At 36.7% G+C, this 22,991-nt stretch overlaps 1 protein-coding gene across 4 annotated transcripts in view; it reads right to left on the reverse strand.

Annotated features, from left to right (window-relative positions):
* Nucleotides 1-8,276, reverse strand: part of LOC109078415 (inactive N-acetylated-alpha-linked acidic dipeptidase-like protein 2) — a 241,726-nt gene extending 233,450 nt beyond the window's left edge. The window contains exons 1-2 of one of the 4 annotated variants that reach the window (XM_042734434.1): nucleotides 8,156-8,276; nucleotides 7,969-8,032 (exon numbers count right to left, since the gene is read on the reverse strand). Coding sequence is in view for 2 of the 4 variants with exons in the window: in XM_042734433.1 (XP_042590367.1) it covers nucleotides 7,611-7,656 (46 nt within the window). In the remaining 2 variants the exon portion in view is untranslated. Of the gene's footprint in view, nucleotides 1-7,610; nucleotides 8,112-8,155 lie in introns of those variants that run through there. The other 3 variants (XM_042734433.1, XM_042734432.1, XM_042734435.1) reach the window with 3 other exon arrangements.
* Nucleotides 8,277-22,991: the final 14,715 nt, after the last annotated feature.

A 22,991-nucleotide genomic window follows, 5' to 3' on the forward strand; every position in this document is an offset into this window, starting at 1 on the left:
AGTGTTGAACCTTCTTCTCCTGTGTTCTACTGTACAGACGTGAATTTACTTTTCCTTCAGCCTAGGTTTATTCATTACACATTTTGATGTGAAAGGGCTTTTACATTTGTTATGAATAGAACTTCTTATATTAAAAACAATCAAGCCTTGCTCATATTTAAAAAGTAACTCAAAAGTAACATAAAACATTACTTTCCATAAAAAGTAACTAAGTAATGTAATTAGTTACTTTTTTTAGGGAGTAAAGCAATATTGCAATGTATTTCTTTTAAAAGTAACTTTCCCCAACACTGCAAATGAGTAGCACAGTTTCGTTCCCCTTTTGGTGCATAAACATGATATTGAACATTTATTGAAGTGTTCTTATCGAGGATAAAAAAAAAAAAAAATCCTTGTTTTATCGATTTCAGTTACTTCACAGGTCCTTACTTATTTTTTTGGTGGTGTAATGGCATAAATGTAACGGTTTTGTAATATAGACATTAAGATATGTGCAAAATTCAATAGCATAAACTATGTTTGAAGACAAAATTAGTTTAGTTACTATTTTTTATTCACAAACTTATTTCAGTTATTTAATTGTCATTGACAGCGGGGCTTTATTGCGATATTGGAAAAATAAGGCTGTCACATTAATTATCTCTTGTTAGTCTATCATCAGACTGTGCTCATTAATTAAGTGATCAGTCTCTGAACAGGTTGCAATGCAACAGTCTAATGTGGAAGTGAGCCATTATTAACAGCTGCAGCACACAAACGCGCTATCTCTGAGGGATTTTCAAGGATGCAACTCAAACACTAGAGCTTTGAGCCCTGCTTATCGAGCACTTTTGCTCAAAACCAACTATATATGAGGACAAGCATTTGTTTAAATGAGTAACCCTCATCACCACCTCCTTTTTGAACAGAACAGCCTCAGTATGCTTTGTTTATACAGCTATTTGTAAGTCTACTCCAGGGATGCATCTAATCACCTGTGTCTCTCAACAGCCTGTATCTATTCTGATGAGCTAAATATAAAAAAAACTTTTCTCTTTCAGTCGGTCACTCTCGACGTCACATCGGTGACTGATGAATTGGGATCTTGCTTAGAGAGACCAATCTACTTCGAGTGTAAACTAAACAAGCCAATGAACATAGGCATGTGACAACGTTGCGTCTTTGTAAAGACGTTGTTGCGTCTTACGACAGACAACTTATCACCCGTGCATTTCTGGATGCGGTCATTACCTGGCATTGGGTGATGGTCGTGATCGCTGCCTCACGTTCCTGGGCATTTAGCACGCTGAGGTGGCGTTTGTGGATGAGTCATGTTCTCAATACAGGAAGATGATCATCTCAGAGTTGCAGTCCAAGCTATGTTACCTCAAAGGGGTGGAGCTCCATTGCCTCTGCCCCGATCTAGTACTTGTCATGGCGACAGTCAGGCGGGGAAACTTCAGGCAGCAGCACGGGCGGTCTGAGGGTAACATTGATGGCAAACCCTCCAGGGAACCAACCCTCGGGAGACCATCTCTCCTCTTGCACTCCGCAAACAGTTGAGCTGCCAATGGAGCGTGCTGGGACCTCTACAAGGAGCGTACCAGCAGTATCCTTTGGTGCTCCTCCCGACACCCGGATGTCGATTGCTGCATTGGAGGGTGAGGCGGAGCCTTCTGGAGAGGAAGATTCGGCTGCACTGCTGCCTCCGGGACTGTAGCAATGCCTGAATCAGATCCAGAAATAACGGCTATGCATTCCCGGGCTGTCGTGAGGGTAGGGCTCCACCTCAAGGTTGGACAACTAGTTCTTCGGGGTGGTCTGCGTTGGTTCTCATTGCCCCGCCCCGGTGCCATTTTTTCTGAAGGTGCATGAAGGGCTTACCAGGTTGGGGATGGCACCTTTTTCTTCCAGAAACCGACCTGTTAACTCCCCCCTTACTACTCTCAACAGTGGTGCGACTAGGGGGGTATACGGGGGTCCCCCAATGCAGTTGTGTCATACTACCGCCTCCATCCCACAGGGTGAACCGTGCCTCCCCTCCCTGGTCTGTATGTACTCGTCTGGTCTGTCCGGCGATGCTTATATGGCCTGAGGAGAAGCTTCCTCTGCCTTACACGCTTATTCTTGCCTAGGGTTCGGGCCGGCTGACTCCCAGGTAATCCTGAGGCCCCAGGCCCAGCTATGTGCCCAAGGTTCCTACTACCCCCTTCAGGGATCAGGTAGTGAACCTGGAAGTGCTGCCCCCAGAGAAGGCAGACCCAGCCCTAGCTTTGCTTTGCCCCTTCTGAGCCCTGAGATGGTATGTAGACCGGACACAAAGGTTTAGGACCTCAGACCAAATCTTTGACAGTTACGGAGGCCGGCAGAAGTGGAAGACCGTTTCTAAGCAGAGGGTGGCCCACTGGATTGTGGATGCCATCAACCTGGCTTTCAGGCACAGGGTGTGCCCAACTCAGGTTGCGAGCTCACTCTACTTGAAGTGTTGCATCCTCATGAGTGCTGGCTCGTGGCGCCTCGCTGACAGATATTTGTAGAGCTGCAGGCTGGGTGACCCCAACATGTTTGCTAGATTCAATAGTCTTTATGTGGAGCCGGTATCCTCTTGTGTTCTCACTTCAAATGGGTAGAGGCACTGAGAGGCCCCAGTTCAGTGTCGGCTTGCTAAAACCACTCCAGAGAGTAGACCCTGTCAAACTCTCCGACAGGGTCATTCCACCAGCCAGGAATGGTGAACGAGAATGTTCTGGAAAGTGATTTTGAGCCTCTCTGTGATGGAACCACGAGGCGTCACTCACTAGCGGATCTCGGACTTCTGGAAGGGACGTAGATTCATAATAGTGAGTGGACGTAGGTGGGTGCTGAGCCTGTGGCTGTTCTATATGCAAGCATCAATGTCTTGAACTTGATGCGAGCCGCAACCAGTAGCTAATGCAAGGAGATGAAGAGAGGTGTAACATGGGCTCTTCTGGGCTCATTGAAGAACAGTCGTGCTGCTGCATTCTGAATAATTTTTAGAGGTTTGATTGTGCTTGATGGAAGTCAAGCCAGAAGAGCATTGCAGTAGTCCAGCCTAGATGGGGTAATTGTAGAAGAACCTAGCTGGATGGTGAAATCATACTGTAGAGTTGGAGTGGCAGGGAAGACAAGAAGTTCAGTTTTTGCCAGGTTGAGCTGGACTGTTGGAACACTTACAACACTTGTTTAAGATTACTTACAACAGAACAGCAATGCATTTTATGGACAACCGTTTCGTGAACCTAGGAGAGGAGGTAATTCAGACTTTGCTACGACAATCTGGCGCTTCTGAATCAGCTACTGTAAGCAGCTTTTTGTTAGTTAACGTAGAACCAACTAACAAAAACCTGTTCTGATAAGGTTTTGCTAACAATCCAACTAAGTTATGAAAATGTTATTTCTACCAACTAACATTTCTTCTAACATTTTAAGAACATTATTAAAACCAGATCACTTTAAATGCATGATATTACTGCTACTGGAAAACATTCATTCATAACAACCTAGCCAGAATGTTAGCCTAATTTTTGAGAGCTTTGTCGTTAGCTGGGGTGAATAAGTGACAAACTTGAACCTATTGCAAATTCTATGCAAATATATAGACGTGAGATACACAGCACAAAAAAACTGAGTTACGATGAAACCTAATATGTTACCACCCGTTCAGGCATCCAGTTAAGATATCTAAGCAATGAGGCAGTAAAAAGTCACTTCTGTCACCTATGTCAGAAGCTGCTGTATTATTTGTTGTGCTAGGCTTGAAAAGGGGCCGCAGGAGTGGTGTCTGGCGATCCCACCTGTAGACTGATGCTCTCTGTTCATCACTTGAAATGTCATGTGAATTATAATGCAAAGCTAGCATTTGTCACAAAGACTATTGAGCAGATAACACAGCTTGTCATATATAAAGAAAAAAATTCTGCTTTGAGAGAATATCTCCCCATGGTATGCTACAGTTGTCCTGATACCTGGAGAATAAATTCTGAAATCGTTCATTGTCCATGTCAGTATTTTATGAGACAGGACAATAACATCAGGGCACCACACGCCTGGCCAGTGACTCAAACTCTATCCAAAATTAATCCTACAGTATGACAGTAGTAAATCAAAACCAAACAACCTTACGGATGAGTTCTAAAGGTGAATGGGAAAAAAATTATTTTAATTAAAAATATTTTGAAACCAAAGAGCTGTGAAAGCTGCAAGACTTGGATCACTGTTACTGCCACAGTATACTTTCATTTACTACACCATTGAACATATTAACTTTAAGAAGTGTTGTTTCAACATGCAGACTGTAAAAACAGGTGTTGTTAAATTTTACTTAACTGCTAATTAACTAATGCATTTACTTTGTTGTTGATATAGCACAACAAACTAGATTTACATTTCCTGAAGGAAGTGCCTGAAAGGCAGCACAAGGTAAATAAACAGATGTAAAAAAGAAAAATTCCAACCAAAATTCAGAATGCAAATACTGGCAAACTGTGAATGGCAGATGCTCTATCAATGTCAAAGGGGTGGGGGGTGGTGGGTGGGGGTTAACTTGCAGTTTGAAAATTATTTTTTATTTTTTATAAAATCCAATAATAGATATTACTTAGATGAAATTATCTGAATAATAGTTGAATGGTGCCAAAAAAAAAAAAAAAAAAAAACGACATTGGAAGCTTCAATATAACTTTGGCTCTAGCATAAAGTCATTTTACTTAAGTCAGATAGCAAATGTGCAAATTATTAAATAATAATAATAATATCTTCCGGGTCTACATGTGATGCAAAATATCATTACAGGGTCGCAAATAAGCATTTACATTTTAACAGAATAAAAATTATAATATCCAATTTAGATTCAAGTTATAATAATTTTTAACAATATCACTGTTTTATTGTATTTTATCTAGTAAAGGTGCTTTTGTGAACATGAGACATTTTGTTCAAAAACATTTTAAAAATCTTCCCGACCCCAAACTTTTGAACGCTTATAAACATTATGTGGAAAACAGAAATAATAAACTAATATACTGATATCAGTTTATTACTATTTACGGGAAAATATACGTGTACGTGACACTCAGACCCTCAGTAAAGTGGTCTTGTTACCTCAAAGCTATGAATGCACTGTATCAGCAGAACAAAATTAAAGAATGTTCCCTAACCTTTCAAACTTTAAGAAAAGAACATAAATGCATTATAAAATTATCATAAAATTATTCCATATGATTTGTGCACTATTTCAAGTATTTTGAAGCCATATAATAGTTTTGTTTGAGGATCATACAAAATTGACACTGTTATTCATTCATAAATTTTCTCCTCCAGTGGGCTGTTAACCACTACAACTGGATAATAAAGTCAGTGAGTTCCATTTAAAAAAAAAAAAAAAAACACTGAAAAGATCTGACTCAAAGAGCGATTCATTTATGAAATTGACAACAGTACTTTTCTCATAAACCTTACAACTGTGCCAAGGACAGCTTGGTAAGATTTTCAGCAAATAATAAAATACATTTTGCTCTTTTTGTTGAAAAAAAAAAAAAAAACTATTGTATGGCTTCAGACGATTTGTATGGAACATAAGATATTTTTTTTATGTTTTTGTGTCTTTTTTTAAGCCTTAAAGCTTCAAGTCGCCATTCACTGTAACTGCATGCATGAAAGAGCAGTCTTTGCATTTTCTCTTTGCATTCCACAGTAGAAAGAAGGATATATGGTTTTGGAGCAACATAAAGAGGTGAAATTAAACAAAAAATAAATAAAAAAATAAATGCAATTTAGAACCATTTGACTAAAAAATCAAAACCATGTAATCAATGTAAGGTATCTGATGCAACAAAGAACATCTGTTGCATCCTAAACTTTTAAAGCATTTCAAGTATGACCTTTCTAAAACAGAACAGAAGAACTGAAGTTCAAAGTAGCTCGGTTTTAAGGGAGTTATTACCTCCAGGGCCACAGCTGTCAAATATCAATCAAGAGCTTCAGAATGGTTTGTACATGCATCTTAAAATCTCTCCAAACAAGCTGTGAAATGCACCTTTAACAAAGGAACAGTCAGACTAATGGAACTTTATATGGACCCTGTATATATCGAGCGAGTCAAGCTGTTGTAAAAGGCTCCATGATGGACCCAATTTTGGTCAAAACCTCTTGTGACAAACTTCCACATACCCAAGCTTTGAAATGCTTTAGTTGTGTGATCTATGGAACAAAGCATGCCAAGCTGGCTCTGGGGAGAGCAGATTCGGCGTCCATGTTCGAACAATGTCTAGAGGAGATGGAATTAGTCTCTAATTCACTCTACTCCATTCAACCTTCTGCTGCAGCTCGGCAGGCAGGGAAAGGTCACAACAGGTGTCCCATGCCGTCCCCTTTTAAGAGTGCTTGGCTGTGTTCCATGGTTACCCAAGTGAATGCCACGCACCATTTCCACTCTTTGAACAAACACTGCAGGTCTTTTTCTTTACAGCTTTTGTCCAGTTCCCCTGTCCAACCAGGGTCAGAGCAGGGCAGTAAGTGTCCCGAGTGGCCACTATTTTTCACACTAAGGAACTTAGTGCCTGGTGGTCCTGGTTTGGACATATAGGTACGTGACAATATATTACTATTGGTAAATGACTGCAATCCATTGGAATTTAGTTAGTTATAGCTTTTACAATTTAAATGTGCACAATTTACCATTGTTACAGTATGTTCTGTGTAATGTTTTAAGGCATGGTTGAAATATTTGCAGAGCTCTGTTTTAGATTAAAAGGGAAGAAGACTGTCTCTGTGTGATGTGTTGCTCTTGATGTCATGTGACAAGCATTGAACTGACTATTAAGTCCTGACCACACTAACGTCTCAAATTTATATCATTTCATGTCAAGCGGTTTTATTGCCTGTAATCTCATTAAGAACAGGATTGAAATACAGTTTCTCTAGAGCCACACCACAAAATGTAACAATGACAGCTGGTCATAAGATGCTACAATAAATGCTAAAAACATACGCATGGGATAATGATAACGAAGAATAATAGACAAAATGCTTTCGGTCGCCAAAAATGGATAGTGTTGTGTTGTCGATTGGCTGCAAGCTCATTGTGTGGTGTAAAATGTTTTGTGCTGATGTGTGTGTCATGAAACCATGCATACCAGTTATGTGCCAGAATATTTTAAAATGGCGACTTGAGACAGTACACAAAATAAAGAAATTCTAAGCCAAATAATATTTTATTAGGACATCGCAGTTATGACAGCGGATTTAAAAAAAAAAATCAGCAAAACCAGAACGATTCATTTCAAATGTTCGCTTATTTTGCTGTTGTTCTGTTACATAAAAAAAAACACAACAAAAATGTATATAGCGCGCCAAAAAAAAACGTAAAACCGCTGTTTTCTTATTTAATGTTTTGAGACATACATCAGGAGCAGACGAATAGTAAACATTATCTATATGTGCGAATCTTTTAAAAATTGTGTCAAACTAACAGTTTTGTGATAAGATTGCCTTGCAGAAGATGTTATCGATTGGTCGACAGGAGCTGCGTGAGGATTTAATACGCATGGATTGACGGAAAAGCTTAGCAATCGTATCGCATGTTGGCACAAAGGAAAAATATCACCACTCACTACAGCAGTGTGATCCTCTGCAACCAGCAGGTACCGACACGGCCATTCAAGTAATCCATCATCCAAAGGAAGATAGCAAGTTTTTTTTGGATATAAGGGTTAAATGGTGCTGCTAACTGCGAGCAACATTGCTTCAACATTTCCGGAGATGCGATTCACCGCAAGGGTTAAAAACCGTACTAAGCTTACACTCCTATCAGCATGCCACGCCATTTTCCTGGTTTACTTCCCCCCGCTTCCATGCTTCCTGCGCCGCCGTCCGTCCTGAACGCTGATCAGTGAGGTATTTTCAGCCAGAGGATGAGATGCAGAACACATAAAAGCAACACAAATAAAAGGTCATTGTCTGAGGGCTTACCGGAGCCGAGGCAGGAAAGGGCCCGAACCAGTCAGTAACTATCGACCACGTGCGGGTGCTGGACCTGGAAGACGGAGAACAACAAAGACAGTTTGTGACAAAGCTGACACGCTGTAGTCTTGGAAGAGTAAAATCAATTGTGACATTTTTCATTTATTTGTAAATGCCTCTTTGGCGGCAGACTCACTCGAAACGACAGTCTGGCTTTTACGGAATAGGAGAGGTGAGAGTAAAATAGAAGAATCCTGACAGTTGCCTTAATGAGATTCCGCATTAGGGCCACGCTCACACACTTTTCTCCCAGCAAGGAGCACGCCCTTCACTTTCAATCTCACACACAAGTAATTTGGAAAACGTTAACCCTATAAAAAACTAAATCCAGACAGCATTGCTGACACTTTTCTCACCGTCCCGGATTTAATGTGAGACAAGAGCCTTAAATAGTTTGCACCCATGCTGATGAACAGAAATAGAGGCATGTGTGAGTATCAAATCAAACCTTTGCAAAGTATATTTGATTTTAAAACTTGATGTAAAAGTCAGGCAGATTTCTGACAGAACTGGGTTTGTTATTCCAGGCGTACAGACACAGAATAACTTTAATATTAGTATGTATTATTACCTTCCCGCAAATACAAAAGCTGTATACAGAATTTCTTTATGTGAAACTTTATATATAAAAACTTTTTTATATGAACTTTATAATAAAAACTTGCATATACAAATATTCTATTGTACTACCAAATCTACTCACAGCGTAACTGACCTATTTTTACAATTTACCTGATTTACTAAAGCAGTTCATTGTTAGGGTATTAGATGTAACAAGCACTACACTTATTTTTTATATGAAAAAACTATATAGTGTTAGTAGTAGTATGTATGTGGTAAATATAATCAGCAATAATAAACACTGTAAATCTATTCGTTGTACTGTGTTAATGAAAATAGCGATTATTTGAATTAAAATGATGGATATCTTTCATTTGTGTAAATAAAAATATTGGCATCCATCCTGTAAACAAACACCTCCTGCCACAGATGAGGTGAAGTACACAGGGAATGAGATGAGTTCATTAAATTCACTCAGACTATTCAACCCTGTGCTCCTCAAAGGAAATTTCTTATACAGACTTGTAATCTTTAAGCACAACCATTTATATCACACAGTAATACATAATCATAAGTATGATGAGTTGATCTTAAAGGAACAGCTCTCGTAAAAATGATTCTGCCAAGTAATTTCATTCCAAACCCTGAACAGAAGAATTTAATGGTTATTTCTGTCCATGCAATTACATGCATTTGAATTTATGAGCTTCAAAAAAGTGGTAAACTCAGTGCACAAGTACCATGTAAGCAGTCCACATGATTGATGCACTAACTTTAAGGTCAACATTTTAAAATTAATATAGGTCTGAATTATTGTTAATGTTACTTTTAGATAAAATGCTGCTAGTTCGATGTAGTTGGTATCAAGAGAAGGGGCATTATCAATCTAGAATTTTGTTTGGATAAAAATCAGTGTAATTTAATGGAGAATACAATGGAGAAAACAAACATTATTTTTAAGAATAATTGTACGTGTGTGTGTGTGTGTGTGTGTGTGTGTGTGTGTGTGTGTGTGTGTGTGTGTGTGTGTGTGTGTGTGTGTGAGAGAGAAATTACATATATATAAAAAAAATACACATACAAAATACATGTATAAATGCACACACACACACACACACACACACACATATATATGCATCACCGTTCAAAACTTTTTTTTTTAAAAAAAAAGCATTTTAAAAAGAAGCCTTTTATGCTCACCAAAGCTGTTGAATACTTGCTTTCTATTTTAATATACTTTAAAATATAATATAAATCTGTGGTGACAATACTGAATTTTCTGTAGTTCCAATCAGTGTCACATGATCCCTCAGAAAACACCCTAATGTGTTGAAAACAGTTAATATAAAAAATATAAAGTTCACTTTAATTTAATGCATCATTACTGAATAAAAGTATTAATTTCTTTCAATAAATTAAATAAATCAAATCAAATCTTGCCTTCCCCAAAATTTGTTCATCAACATATAGAGTGCACTAGCATACAGATATTAGCATATTAGCTTTGAGCATGCAAGACAAAACATTTTTAATGCAAATCACTAGTGCTTAAAGGTTTAAACTTTTTTTTATTACTTTTCACACTTCAGTGGAGCTTACTCAAAAAAGGATTAAAGGGCATACTAGATCTTTTGGAAACATCTCCTTTGTTCTCTTAAGTCACTGATATGTGCTGGCATAAATAAAAACAGATGGCTATTATGAGAAAGTCCTGGAGCTGAGCGCAGTAGCGTTATGCCAAAGACCCCGTCACATTTACTATTCATCTCTATCTGATTAGCATTTCAACTCACTTGTCAGGTTTACTTGATATGTGCTGTAATCTGATTTGTGGGTCAGGACGAGAGCATCTCTTATAGTAAGTAACATAAGTAGCCACAACATTATTCATTACTCAGGGCCACAGTATGGCGGTTAGTGTTACAGCGATTAATTTCATGTTCACTTTCCAATTTCGGAATTTAAAAATGAAAGATTAAAATAAATAAATGTAAGTATTCTATTTTTTTTTAACGAGAAAAGAAAAACACATTATTGAATATATATGCACACACACACACACACATTAGATAGATAGATAGATAGATAGATAGATAGATAGATAGATAGATAGATAGATAGATAGATAGATAGATAGATAGATAGATAGATAGATAGATAGATAGATAGATAGACATTAAGTATGAGATGTATTTCTGTAGGATAGATAGATAGATAGATAGATAGATATTTTGTTGTATAGTTTTATAGATAGATAGATAGATAGATAGATAGAGATTTTAATAGTTAGTTAGTTATGTAAATTGGTAGTATAGATAGATGGTTGTAGGTTTTAAACATGTGGCTAATGATGAATCAGATATATCAAATTTTTGTTAGGGGTCATTGGTTTTATGGATATTAGTTGAGGGTTTGTTCAATTTGTTTTCAACATCTCTCTGGACAGTGGTAACCACTTTGCTCCTCTTTACCTTTGCAGTCCTGGTTGAATGTGAAGTGGATTTACTTGCAGGCAGCATGCAGTGTGAGTGTCGGAGGTCAGCTCTCTCCCAGTGCCCCTCTGGTGAGGTCACAGCAGCCAGACTCCCGTACTGATACACCTGACCGTCTCTTTGAGCAACCATCCATAATCTAAAGAACTTGGGGAAGAGGCCAAAAACCTGTCAGCATGACACTGTGGTTCATGCTGTGGTACTGAGGACGCTGTGGGGAACAAACTGAGAGAGTGTAACAGAGTAAACAAGATATTCATCTAGCCTTTGGGATTAAGAACAAGATTTGAGTGCGATTTTTGGTTTTACATTCTGCATCTTAGATGTGTCTGTTAATGTCTAAAGTCTTTGTTTACAGATGTACATAATAAAAGATGATATTTACAAAATTCCTTGCAACTCCAAAAATTAAAACACAGTTTTATGTATATGGAAAAGCAACTACATTTGCTTCAGTATTTTTTATAAAGTATAAAGAAAAATAACAGTGAAGGAAATTATAGGTATAATTCTAGTTGTAAGTCATTTTGAACAACTTGCAAATAACATTTTCAAATATGCAGTTGCACACATGCATTCTTATTGGTATGCTCAATATATTTAAAATGCAAAACATTTCATGTATTCTCACATTCAGTTAGGAATTACATGAATCACGTAAATTGCATTTCCGTATGGCAGAGTAGGGCAGTTGCCATACCCTAGCCTAGTCATGTGTGCCAATGCTTATCTCATGACCAATTCGTACGTATTTTATGAGGTGGCTAATTCGTACGAATTTGTATGACCTCACTCGTACGATTTTATACGATTTATCTGGACCCCAGTGACGAGTAGGTTTAGGGGCGGGGTTAGGTGTGGGTCATTCATACAAATTCATACGAATTGTGCAACTCGTAAAATACGTACAATTTGGCAAAAATCATATGAATTTGTACGACTGTGGTCATACGAATTTGTATGAATTAGCCACCTCATAAAATATGTATGAATTGCCGTGAGATCGGGCTGGGTGTGTTGTGGCCTAGTGGTTAGAGAGTTTGACTCCTAACTATAGGGTTGTGGGTTCGAGTCTTGGGCCGGCAAAACCATGACTGAGGTGCCCTTGAGCAAGGCACTGAACCCCCAACCACTCCCCGGGCGCCGCAGCATAAATGGCTGCCCACTGCTCCGGGTGTGTGTTCACAGTGTGTGTGTGTTCACTGCTGTGTGTGTGCACTTTGGATGGGTTAAATGCAGAGCACGAATTCTGAGTATGGGTCACCATACTTGGCTGTATGTCACGTCACTTTCACTTTTTTAAATCAGAGGTTTTTACAAATATTTAACCAATGATAAGCATTAAAAAGAGCTTGTCAGTAAAAATTCATAATGCCATTGGATCCTTAAGCTGTCAGCGAAACCTCTTAACTTCACTCTGTCTCCATTCAGATTGACGCGCCGCGCTCAACCTGGAGACACATCTCCGCTTGTTCCCAATGCAAGGGTAAATAAATAATTGATGTTTGAAAAGTACAGCACATTCTTTACTCAAACACTATGTCTGTAAAGGTTAATGTTTTCGTGAAAACACAGATCTCCACAGGGGCATACCAAGTCAGCCCCGGTGTAGTGCCGAAATTTGCACCCTGCCAGATTATGCACCCCCTGGTATTGGTAGGTTTAGGAGTAGGTGTGGGGGAGGGGTTAGGATTAGGGGTGGGGTTGGGATTAGGCAATCAGGTAGTGACTTCAACGAGGGGATGCAGAATCTGGCAGGGGTGAAGAATTCGGCACAACACCGGCCCCACGATTTTTCTAAAGTAGATAACGTTACGTGACGATTCACAAGCTGTTTTAATAATGGTATAAATGCAAGGAAATATTTTATGTTTTATAAGTCCATTCATTGTAGTACACAATCCACCTAATAATCGCAATAAGCTTTGTGCTTACATTTATTATGACACAAAGCCTCAGCCTTCTGTCGATTTTAAGATAAAATACAAACAAAAAAATAATTTTACGCTCTTTTATTAGTGAGGTAATATTCTCCTCAGTTCAAGAGGCATGTGAATCAATATTTTCCTTTAATATTTGCAGCACGAAATAAACATGAATAAATATTTAAATGCATAGCCTATTGAAAAAAAAATCAGAACAATTTAATATAAATGAATGTCTCATGAAATCGATTAATTAGTGTTTCAAAAAACGTCAATTAACCTACTTGTTATTGCTGTTTTTTTGTGTTAAATGAAGAATGACAGGTTGGATGCCACAGATTTTTTTATTTTTTTATTTTTTGCAGAGTATGCCTAGGTGTAATTTTCACATTAACTTCATGCAATATAACATGATTTTATAATTGGGATTTTGACTTTATTCTTAAAACATTATGATGGTAATCTTATTTTTTCTTTTTTTTTTTTTCTTTTTCAGCCTGACACTGCACTATTATTAGGCTATTATTGCCTGCAAAAAAAATCTTGGCCCAGTGCCCACAATTTTTTATTTTATTTTTTTTACATTTTTGAAACCCGTATCGTGCATTCTATATATGTATTTATCATGACAGTGAGGCAAGTATTTGCTGAGTTTCGGTTCAGTTTTTGTGAAACGTTCCTGCTCAAGATCTAGACTGCAGAAAGCCACCCTCTGTGTTTTCTTTATTTTTAAAAAAAGCACCACATTTTGTTGATATTGTAAGTGCACACAAATAACAGTAGACACTTTGCAGTTCAGAATGATGTATACTCTTACCTTTATTAGGAAAAATAATGGCGTAGCCAATTTTCATTTTCCACTCTTATTAAGAAAAAAAAAATACAAGTGATCATGCTGGCGCCTCCATGTCCTTCAAAGCAGCTTCAGCTTTGCACAAACGATTGGATATTTATCTATACCTATATCTTTCCATGGTTGAAACACTAATTGAGTGAATACATGAGACAGGATACGGATTTCGGTAAGTTATACTTTCTTTTAACATACCTTCAGATGTTTAATCATTTCTTTCGTGCTGAAACTGGTATATGAAAGTGTAGATGTTCACGATGTTTAGCCAAAGTCCCTGATCTGAACTGATGAGTCACTCCACATTAAACAGAGCCAAAATGTCATTCATTGTTTTAATACTGTAATAAAATGTACAGAATTTTAAATCTGAGACTTTGTTTCATATCAAATGTAACAAACACAAATTATTGCAATTTATTGGTTGGACTGAATGTTCCGTTAAAGGGTTAGTTCACCCAAAAATAAAATTTTTACCTCAAGTAGGCATGGGCCGGTATGAGATTTTGACTGTATGATAATCTTAAGAAAAAATATCACGGTTTCACTGCATCACGGTATTGTTGTTACAGCCCTAAAAATGTGTTATTTTTAAATGACTGGGTAAAAAAAAAAAAAAAAAAAAAAAAAAAATCCGTCTGGACACAATATATTTTGGTTTTTAAGCAACATACAGAATATTAGAAACAGTAGAATTAGTTTATTTTTTTTCTTTGGTTTGTTTCCTAAAAAGAAAAAAAAGAAAAATAAAGACTGACATCTTTATTTAACCTAAATCTGTAATTACGGTAATTTAATTTTAGTTATATAATTCATATACATATCATTTATATAATTTCAGATCATTTAGTTATATAATAATAATCATACACATAATCTGATTTAATAATAACCCAATTTGAAGCAAAAACAGAATGTTCTGACAAGCTTTGTGAAATTATACCATGTAAACTTTTCAGAAGACAGCTCCCCTCAGAAACACATTCATATAAACCCACAAATCAATATTGAGGATTTTCTTCCAATAGTTCGTGCATCATGAGCAGTGAGTGATCTGCCTGCTACAGTTTTTTTCTCTGTGCGTCCATCTTCAGCATCTCTGGCCTGTGTTAACGGGCGTTAACAGACTTCATATTTTCACATAAATGACATTTTGGAAAATGATTGCATTGTAACGCAGTTTGTGCAAGTCCAGAACAGAAAGTTGCAATAAGGCAAAAAATGGCTGGTTGCCGATCGCATAAAGGCCAAAGTATATTTTGGCCGTCCGCCCACCATCTACGTTATTTTTGTCATCAAAAGGGCTTGCGGAGAGCTGCGCTCATCCATGTCGAGCTCATCAGTCCACGCTCATCTATGGTTGAGTATACTTTTGAAAGCTGTGCGGACGCGGCTGTGCGTGAGAAGGAAAGAAACGCTGAATGTAAAGTGTACCAGGGCCTTAAGGTCGGCCATCCTACACACATGACTGACCGCTCGCTCGGACCAACAGGAGGAAGGGTCAGTGTTACTCTCTAGACTGCACTCAGCCTGAGGGATTCCTACTCTTCAGTCTTTGAGGAGACATGGAAAACATACCGCAGGAACGGTATAACGGAAATATTAGTGGTTTTGAAAACCGTAAAATGTTCAAATCGTGGTATAGCTTGAAACCAGTAATCAGCCCATGCCTACCCTCAAGCCTTCCTAGGTATATATTACTTTCTTCTTTCAGACGAATCCAATCAGACTTATATTAAAAATTAAATAAAAATAAGAAGAGCTCTCTTACAAGAGCCAGGACAAATTAAAATTTTTAATACAACTCCGATTTGATTCGTCTGAGAGAAGAAAGTCATACACCCAGGATGGCTTGTGGGTGAGTAAAACACAGGCGAATTTTCATTTTTGGGTGTACTAACCCTTTAATTAACTGAAAAAAGCCTAATCGCTTCTTGGGATTTAAGAATTGATATGTTTTGTACAAAAGAGAATCGAGAAAATCCAGAAGTCAATATTTTTCCCAGCCCTAATATTTATATCAAATTTATTTATATAAAATAAATACATTTGATAGGCTCTACATTTAAATAATATTTGTTTAAATAACTATTTAAATATATAAATAATTTTTATCCAAAACGTCAACATCTGAGAAAAAGTTGAATTGTTTGCATTACTGGATATATTACCGTCGATCCTTTAACATTTTTATCGTAACAGTCAAACCACGTCCTTCCCTTCTCTGTCAACTGCTCTGTTGTGAACAGTAAATACTGCCGACTTTAATTTGATGGACCATCATTTTGACATTGAACGTTGTTAGACCGCTGCCCAGCAAAATTATATAATTTTTTTGTCATAATATAACAACAACAAACAGCACTGCGTAATGGAGTTCAGCCGAGCAGTACAAGTATTTCAAATAGCAGAATTAAAACAGTATACCTTCACTGTGTCTGTGAAACAAAGCCAATGTTACTCGCGTATCCAACAAACCTCTGTGTCCGTTTCAACATCGTGCTTAAGGCCTCTCCAGTACTTAAAAGCTTTTCAAATATTAACACAGGTCCTACCTCCTGTCTGATCGTAACCTTTATTTTTCCAGTGATTTACTTGACATTTTCTTCTTTGTAATGTCTCCGCCATCTTTCTTTTGGCAGTCTTTTAACAAATCTCCCGCTCCTATCATGAATGTAAACACCCCCGATTGCTGGTTGGCTACGAGTGTTGTGGTACTCGGTCTGATCAGTCCAATCAATTTGTGATAATAAAATGTATTAAATTGAGTACAATTTTTATTACTCATATCAAACCTAAGTCAAAGACTAAAAGTTGGATTTCCTCTGAGATTCTGTTATTGATTCACTATTAAAACCACAATGAGACAGATTAAATGATGCTCCATTGTCTTTGAAATATGTGGGTAAAGCACGTTCAGGCTAGTCTAGTGTCTCTCTTGAGACTGCTGCTCTGACCCCTCTCTCACTCTTTTTACCTCACTGTCACAACTGACAGGCTTCTCTTCTCTCCAAGCAGCAAAACAGTGACACTGACTCTGTCCTGTCAATTATTTATGTCTAAGTGCCCAGCCTTGAGTCTTATGCCCTCTCCTCTCACTGCACACAGTCTGGGCTTCAGTCTCAGAGAGACCCCTCAATTTCATTCAGCTTTCTGCACTTTGGCTGATAAAATCCTATCTTTATTTTTGAGATGCTTTTACTTATTCAGTAAGCCATGAGAGGCTGTTCTTCATAGTGAATTTACCACAGGTAAAGGATGATCTTAGGCATAACCTGAAGCTAAGTTCCTAAAAACCTCCTCAACTGATACTCAAGTGGCTTTTTAAATGTGTTTAAAATCATGTAAAGTCACCTGAGATGATCTGTCTGTCTGTCTGTCTCTCTATATATTTACAGTAGGAAATGTACAAAATATCTTCATCAAACACGTTCCTTACTTAATACCCTAATGATTTTTGGCATAAACAATAAATTTATAATTTTGACCCATACAATGTATTGTTGACTGTTGCTACAAATATCCCCCTGCCACCTATGACTGGTTTTGTGGCCCAGAGTCTCTCTCACACACACACACACGCACACACACACACACACACACACACACACACACACACATACATATATACTTATTCTTATTTTAAGAAAATATTTTTTATTACTATTTCTGAATGCAGCATGTCATCAAATTATTATTTTTTGGGGGGGAAAAAAAGATGGTAAGATTTATACAGTAAATTAGCACACTGTGTTATTGAGATACAGTGTGATGCATAGGTTAGCTCATAAACAGAGTTAACTAACCTTTTGAAACATTTGTGTTTTGAAGAACACGGTATTCTTCACCAGACATTTGCTTTTCGTAGCCTTCACTATTACTATTATTATTATTGCTTATGAATATCTCGTAAATATAGCTTATGAATAATGTTAAAAATTTAAATCTAAATAAATAAATAAACTTACCACATACCGTAACTGGTCAGTGACTTGGCACTGGGTGATCTTTTCTCACACCTGTAAGAGTAGTAATGGCCTTGTCATGGTATTATAAAGGCAAAAGCATTTGTGATGATGGAGGACAGTGTTCTGGCTGGTACTCAAGCATCTGACTCAGCATCTATACAGTGAGATGCTCTTACATTCTAATCTTTTAAACTAAGTGTAGAAACATTGTGCCTGAAAATTATCATTTTTACACCACAGAACATTACATTTCCCCTTTTTTTTTTCTTTTTTCTCACTCAACAGACATGCCAGGGAGAAAAGTACTGACATTGACTGAGGAAAGGTATTTGTGCCAAATATCTGATCTATTTTGGCACACTGTAAATCTTCCCTTAAAAGCCATTATTCTGAAATATTTCCATCAGGGGCTTGCACCGGCCCATTACCTCCCGCCCTTTTTCAGACAAAGTACATTCAGTTGAGTATAATGTCTCTCAGCCTCATAAAAACACCATAGGCTTGAATTAGAGACATAAACATACCCTGTTGGTGACCATCTGTCAATCAGAATGATCTACATATACACAGAACACAATAATGTTTATGTTACGCTTATCTATGATGACATCACTTCTCCATAGTACTCAAAACAAATGATGATGTCATGAAGTCACTTGTTTTCACATGAACAATGTGTTAAGTTTCTATGAAATATTCACAAACCTAAATAATAAATTCTGCAAAATTCTTAAACCTGCTGAAAATACTTTACCTAATTTGGTGTTCCAGTCAAAAATGACCAGCCTTTCAAAAAAAATTTATTAAACGTTTTATTATGCCATAGTATCGCCAAAGTCTTTTTGCCAACCTGTTTTCTTTCAGTTAGGAAAGGTTTTGCATTTATTTTTGGAATTGATTGCTAGATCTGAGTACTTGCAATGTTCATTCACACACTAAGATGCATATGCTCAGATCAATGAGGCTTATGATCAAATAGTTCTGAAAGGAAATACTAAAATTAAACATTTATACAACATTAATGTATGGAAATGGAAGTCAATGGGACCCAAAATCATTTGATTACCAATATTCTTCAAAATATCTCAGTTTGGGTTCCACAGAAAACAGAAAGTCATACAGGTTTGGACTGACACGAGTAAATGATCACAAAATGTTCATATTTGGGTGAACTATCCCTTTAACCTTAAATCTAAAGTATTACATTGTGCATTTCATGCCAAAACCAGCAAACAAATAGTCCTCATCTTGAAAAAAAAAGAAAAAAAAGAGAACATTCTTCAGCTCAAACGTGTAAAAACATAGATTTTTTATATGAAGTCCAACTGTCTCACTTTCATCTAAGTCGAGCCTAAAACTGTTTTTGAAAAGCTCTCATAAAAGCATTCATTTCATCTCTAGACAGGATTCACAATGTCACACTTGACGATTTGTCAAAGGTTAGAGAACATTGGGAGTTTGCGGGGAGGCACGGCCTTTTCTCGTTCAGCTCGACCTTAACAAGGTGAGCAGAAAGCCTCCACACGGGTGCTTTACAGCCTCTGTGTCATTTCATCTGTCAGGCCACACAAGATCACAACACAATAAACTTGTCAACTTTCAAGAGATTATTGCTGCAAAAATAATTATTTCTTATTAATTGGTGGAGCGGGTGACATTGGGTCTTTTATAAGACCATGTGGAGGTCAGAGAATCTACTGCTTCTACGTGTGGAATTAAGGTTCCCGGTGGCTCCTGATTTATGGCTGGAGGGGCCCAAGGTTCTAGTTAAACTGCTGATTAAGGTGGCTTGAGAAAGACTGATTGAAATGCGTTGTGATTACACTTGCAACGCAACGTCATAATTCCTATCCTCAAGAGTTACACTGACACATCCTAGAACAATTATTTACTGATTGCAATTAAGTGCAAGATAATGTGCTCTAAAGCGATCAGTATTTTGGAAAGGAAGGTCAAGCACATATTGGTAAATTGAGATGTAGATTATAAACTACATAAAATATGGGAGATTAGGGCTAGATTTAACATATCTGCTTAACTTTGTGAAAAAAAAAAAAAAAGACACCTCACGAGGTATACTGTCATAATGGAACCATTAAACAGACTATTATAGGCTATTGGCTGTTCATACAGTATAAATAGTAAAGCTATAATATAAAGCACAGAACAACACATGAAACAGCAAAAAATGATAAATAAAAATAAATAAATAAATAAATAAATTTATAATAACTAAAAAAAAAGTTTGTCCACCATTGCAATTGGTAAATGCATAAAATAACAATATATAATAAACGTTTATGGTTTGTATGGTTTTTGAAACAAGTCTGCTCACCAAGATAACTGTATTCTGTTTTAATATATTTAAAAATGTAATTTATTTCTGTAATGGCAAAGGTACATTTTCGGCATCATTACTCCAGTCTTCAGTGTCGCATGATCCTTCAGAAATTATTTTAATCTTGATTTTGTGCTTAAGAAACTTTTCTTATTTTTATAATGTTGAAAACAGTTGTGCTGCTTAATATTTTAATGGAAATTATAAAATACTTTCAGGGTTCTTTGTGGATAGAAAGAAAAGCATTTATTTAAAAAATAATTCTTGTGTAACATAAATATCTTGAAATTTCGTTCATCATCACTGAGTAAAAATGCTAATCGACCTCAAACTAGTGTATACAGAGTTACATCTTTCCCTTGTAAAATAAAATAATAATAATAACAATAAAAATCTGTCTAAATGAAAGGATGTCCTAAGCCTTCACACTGGAACAGGAAGTGCTGTTCTCCATCAGTCATTTTACAATAAAGCCAATGCTTTAAAATGTTTACCATTCATTAAAGCTTGGCACTGTGCAAGTATATACAAATGTGGGTGCGTTTCCAAATTTTCTAACTGCTCCATAAAGGTTTTATTCAGTCATATTCCCTTTGCCCTCCATCTGTCTCTATTAATATAAATATTTTCTGTAATAAGTCCAGGCTTGTCAAGAGTTGAGAACAAAACATTGGTTTTCATGCAGAGAAAATTGCTGATGTATCAGCATGCAGGCTTACGTTCAAGCATCAGGGCAGGATGCATCACACTGTTTTGTTCAAAGCTTAACCTCAAATAACCATTTCCCATCAGCCCAGTTGAACGCACTCTAATCCCCAATCAGCTCAATGGTATTACGGTATTAACAAAGACAAACAGGTAGGAGGACCCAATGCTAGATTACTGATGCATGTGGATTTTAGTCATTAAATGTCCATCCATCCATCCATCCATCTATCTAAAAAAAAGGTACAAAAGCAATCAATGGTGCAGTATCTTTTCAAAATGTACTTAATTATAAAATTAAGATACTAATATGTATCTTTTTAGGGGTAAATAAGTCACAAAAGTGTACCTTTTGAAAAAGTACTGCCCCAGTGACAGCTTTTGCACCTTATTTCTAAGAGTGTACTGGATACTTACTATACTTAACACTTTATTCTGATAGTTACTTAAGTAACTTTGCAACTGATTAAAGTATTAGAAGACTGTCTGCTTACTGACCATAAGTAAATTTGCAAGTACATATCAACTTATTCTACTAACTCTAACCCTAAGCTAATAGTCTATTAATGCTTTAATGTGAGTTAGTTGGCATGCAGCTGCAAATGAATGAGTTGAGTTGACAAGTAGTTATTAAACTATCTAAAGAGGACTATCAATATAAAGTGTAGTCCTGTAATGCTTCATATTACACTAGTCTACTTGCATTTTATATTATAGTCTATTGCAATGGCATTGTATAATTTGTTGTTAGAGCACCTGTAAAAGCCTAACTGTGAATCCTGTCCAGTCTTTTATAATCAATATCCCAATAAATGTGTACATTTGTACTGCTGAAAATGATATATGCCATACAGAAAAAGTGCAGGTGTGTACATTTTCAGTCATTGTCATTAATGGAAATGTGTACTGCATGATTCTGGTATTTTCCTGTGAAGCTGTAAAATGTGAAGTACTGAGTGTAAGTATCGAATGAAACTCTTTGTAATAAATTAACTTTAATGACGTAATGTGTTTAAAACAGACAGCGTAAAATTGCTGGAAAGTCTATGGCCATGCAAGTATCCAAAATAAACTGTGCAGAAATCCCCCTTTTACACACGTTAAACTGAAACTACCATTGCTTCTGTTCTCCATTACACCGTTCACTTTTCTCTACCCTTTTTGTCAAAGAAATTTGCTGGTGCAATATGCTGGCAATAAATATCGCCTTCCTCCAAAAGCACAGGCTCACCTCAATAAACGTATTGCCCCAGTCAAGTGTAAATCATCTCTTATCCCCTCACTGATACCTGATCTTTCAGCCTTCGGTCTATCAGAAAGATAGGATGTCCTCAGCATTCCTGCTCCAAGGAAGAGCCATAACGAATGGCATCTGAGATTAAATTTATAGTGAAGGATAGAGCTTGTCTTGTTACCCTGTTTAATGGAAAACAATGAGTCTTCTAGTGGAGTCTCTAGGCTGGCACATTGACCTGGATAGACCATTACGTATTTTATTATCCCCAGAGCAGCTTCTTCTTCTTTTGTTGTCCTATGAATGAACGCCACAATCCAAGACAGACAAGACAAATAAAAAAGACCTGTAACACCTTCCTGAAACTAATGGGCTGCAAACTTAAGAAACCAGGAGATATTAGTGATTTGTTTCAGTGTATCATATTTCCATTTATAGATAGATAGATAGATAGATAGATAGATAGATAGATAGATAGATAGATAGATAGATTACCTTTGATATTATCCAGTGCTCACTTCTTTAAAAACACTAATAATTTAATAAAATTGTTAATTTTACTGTAATCTTTTTCATATAGTATATTTTAATATTGTGATGCATAAATTAACATGTATTTTTTATTGAGGGGAGCATAACATATGGCAGTAGCCTTATTATTAGCATTATTTTGCATATTTTTTTGCAATTCTGAGTTTATATCTCAAAACTGTGACTTTTTTTCTGAGAAGCAAGTCCCAAATTGTGAGATATAAATGCTGCAATTGCGAGTGAGATAAAAAAAATTCCAATTATGTTTTTTTTTTTTTAAATTATTATTATTATTCTTTGGCACATAAGAAAGAAAGAAAAAAAGAAGGAAAGATAGAGAGAGATGGAGGGAGGGAGGGAGGGAGGGG

The sequence above is a fragment of the Cyprinus carpio genome, chromosome B11 (assembly GCF_018340385.1).
Source record: "Cyprinus carpio isolate SPL01 chromosome B11, ASM1834038v1, whole genome shotgun sequence".
NCBI lineage: Eukaryota > Metazoa > Chordata > Actinopteri > Cypriniformes > Cyprinidae > Cyprinus > Cyprinus carpio.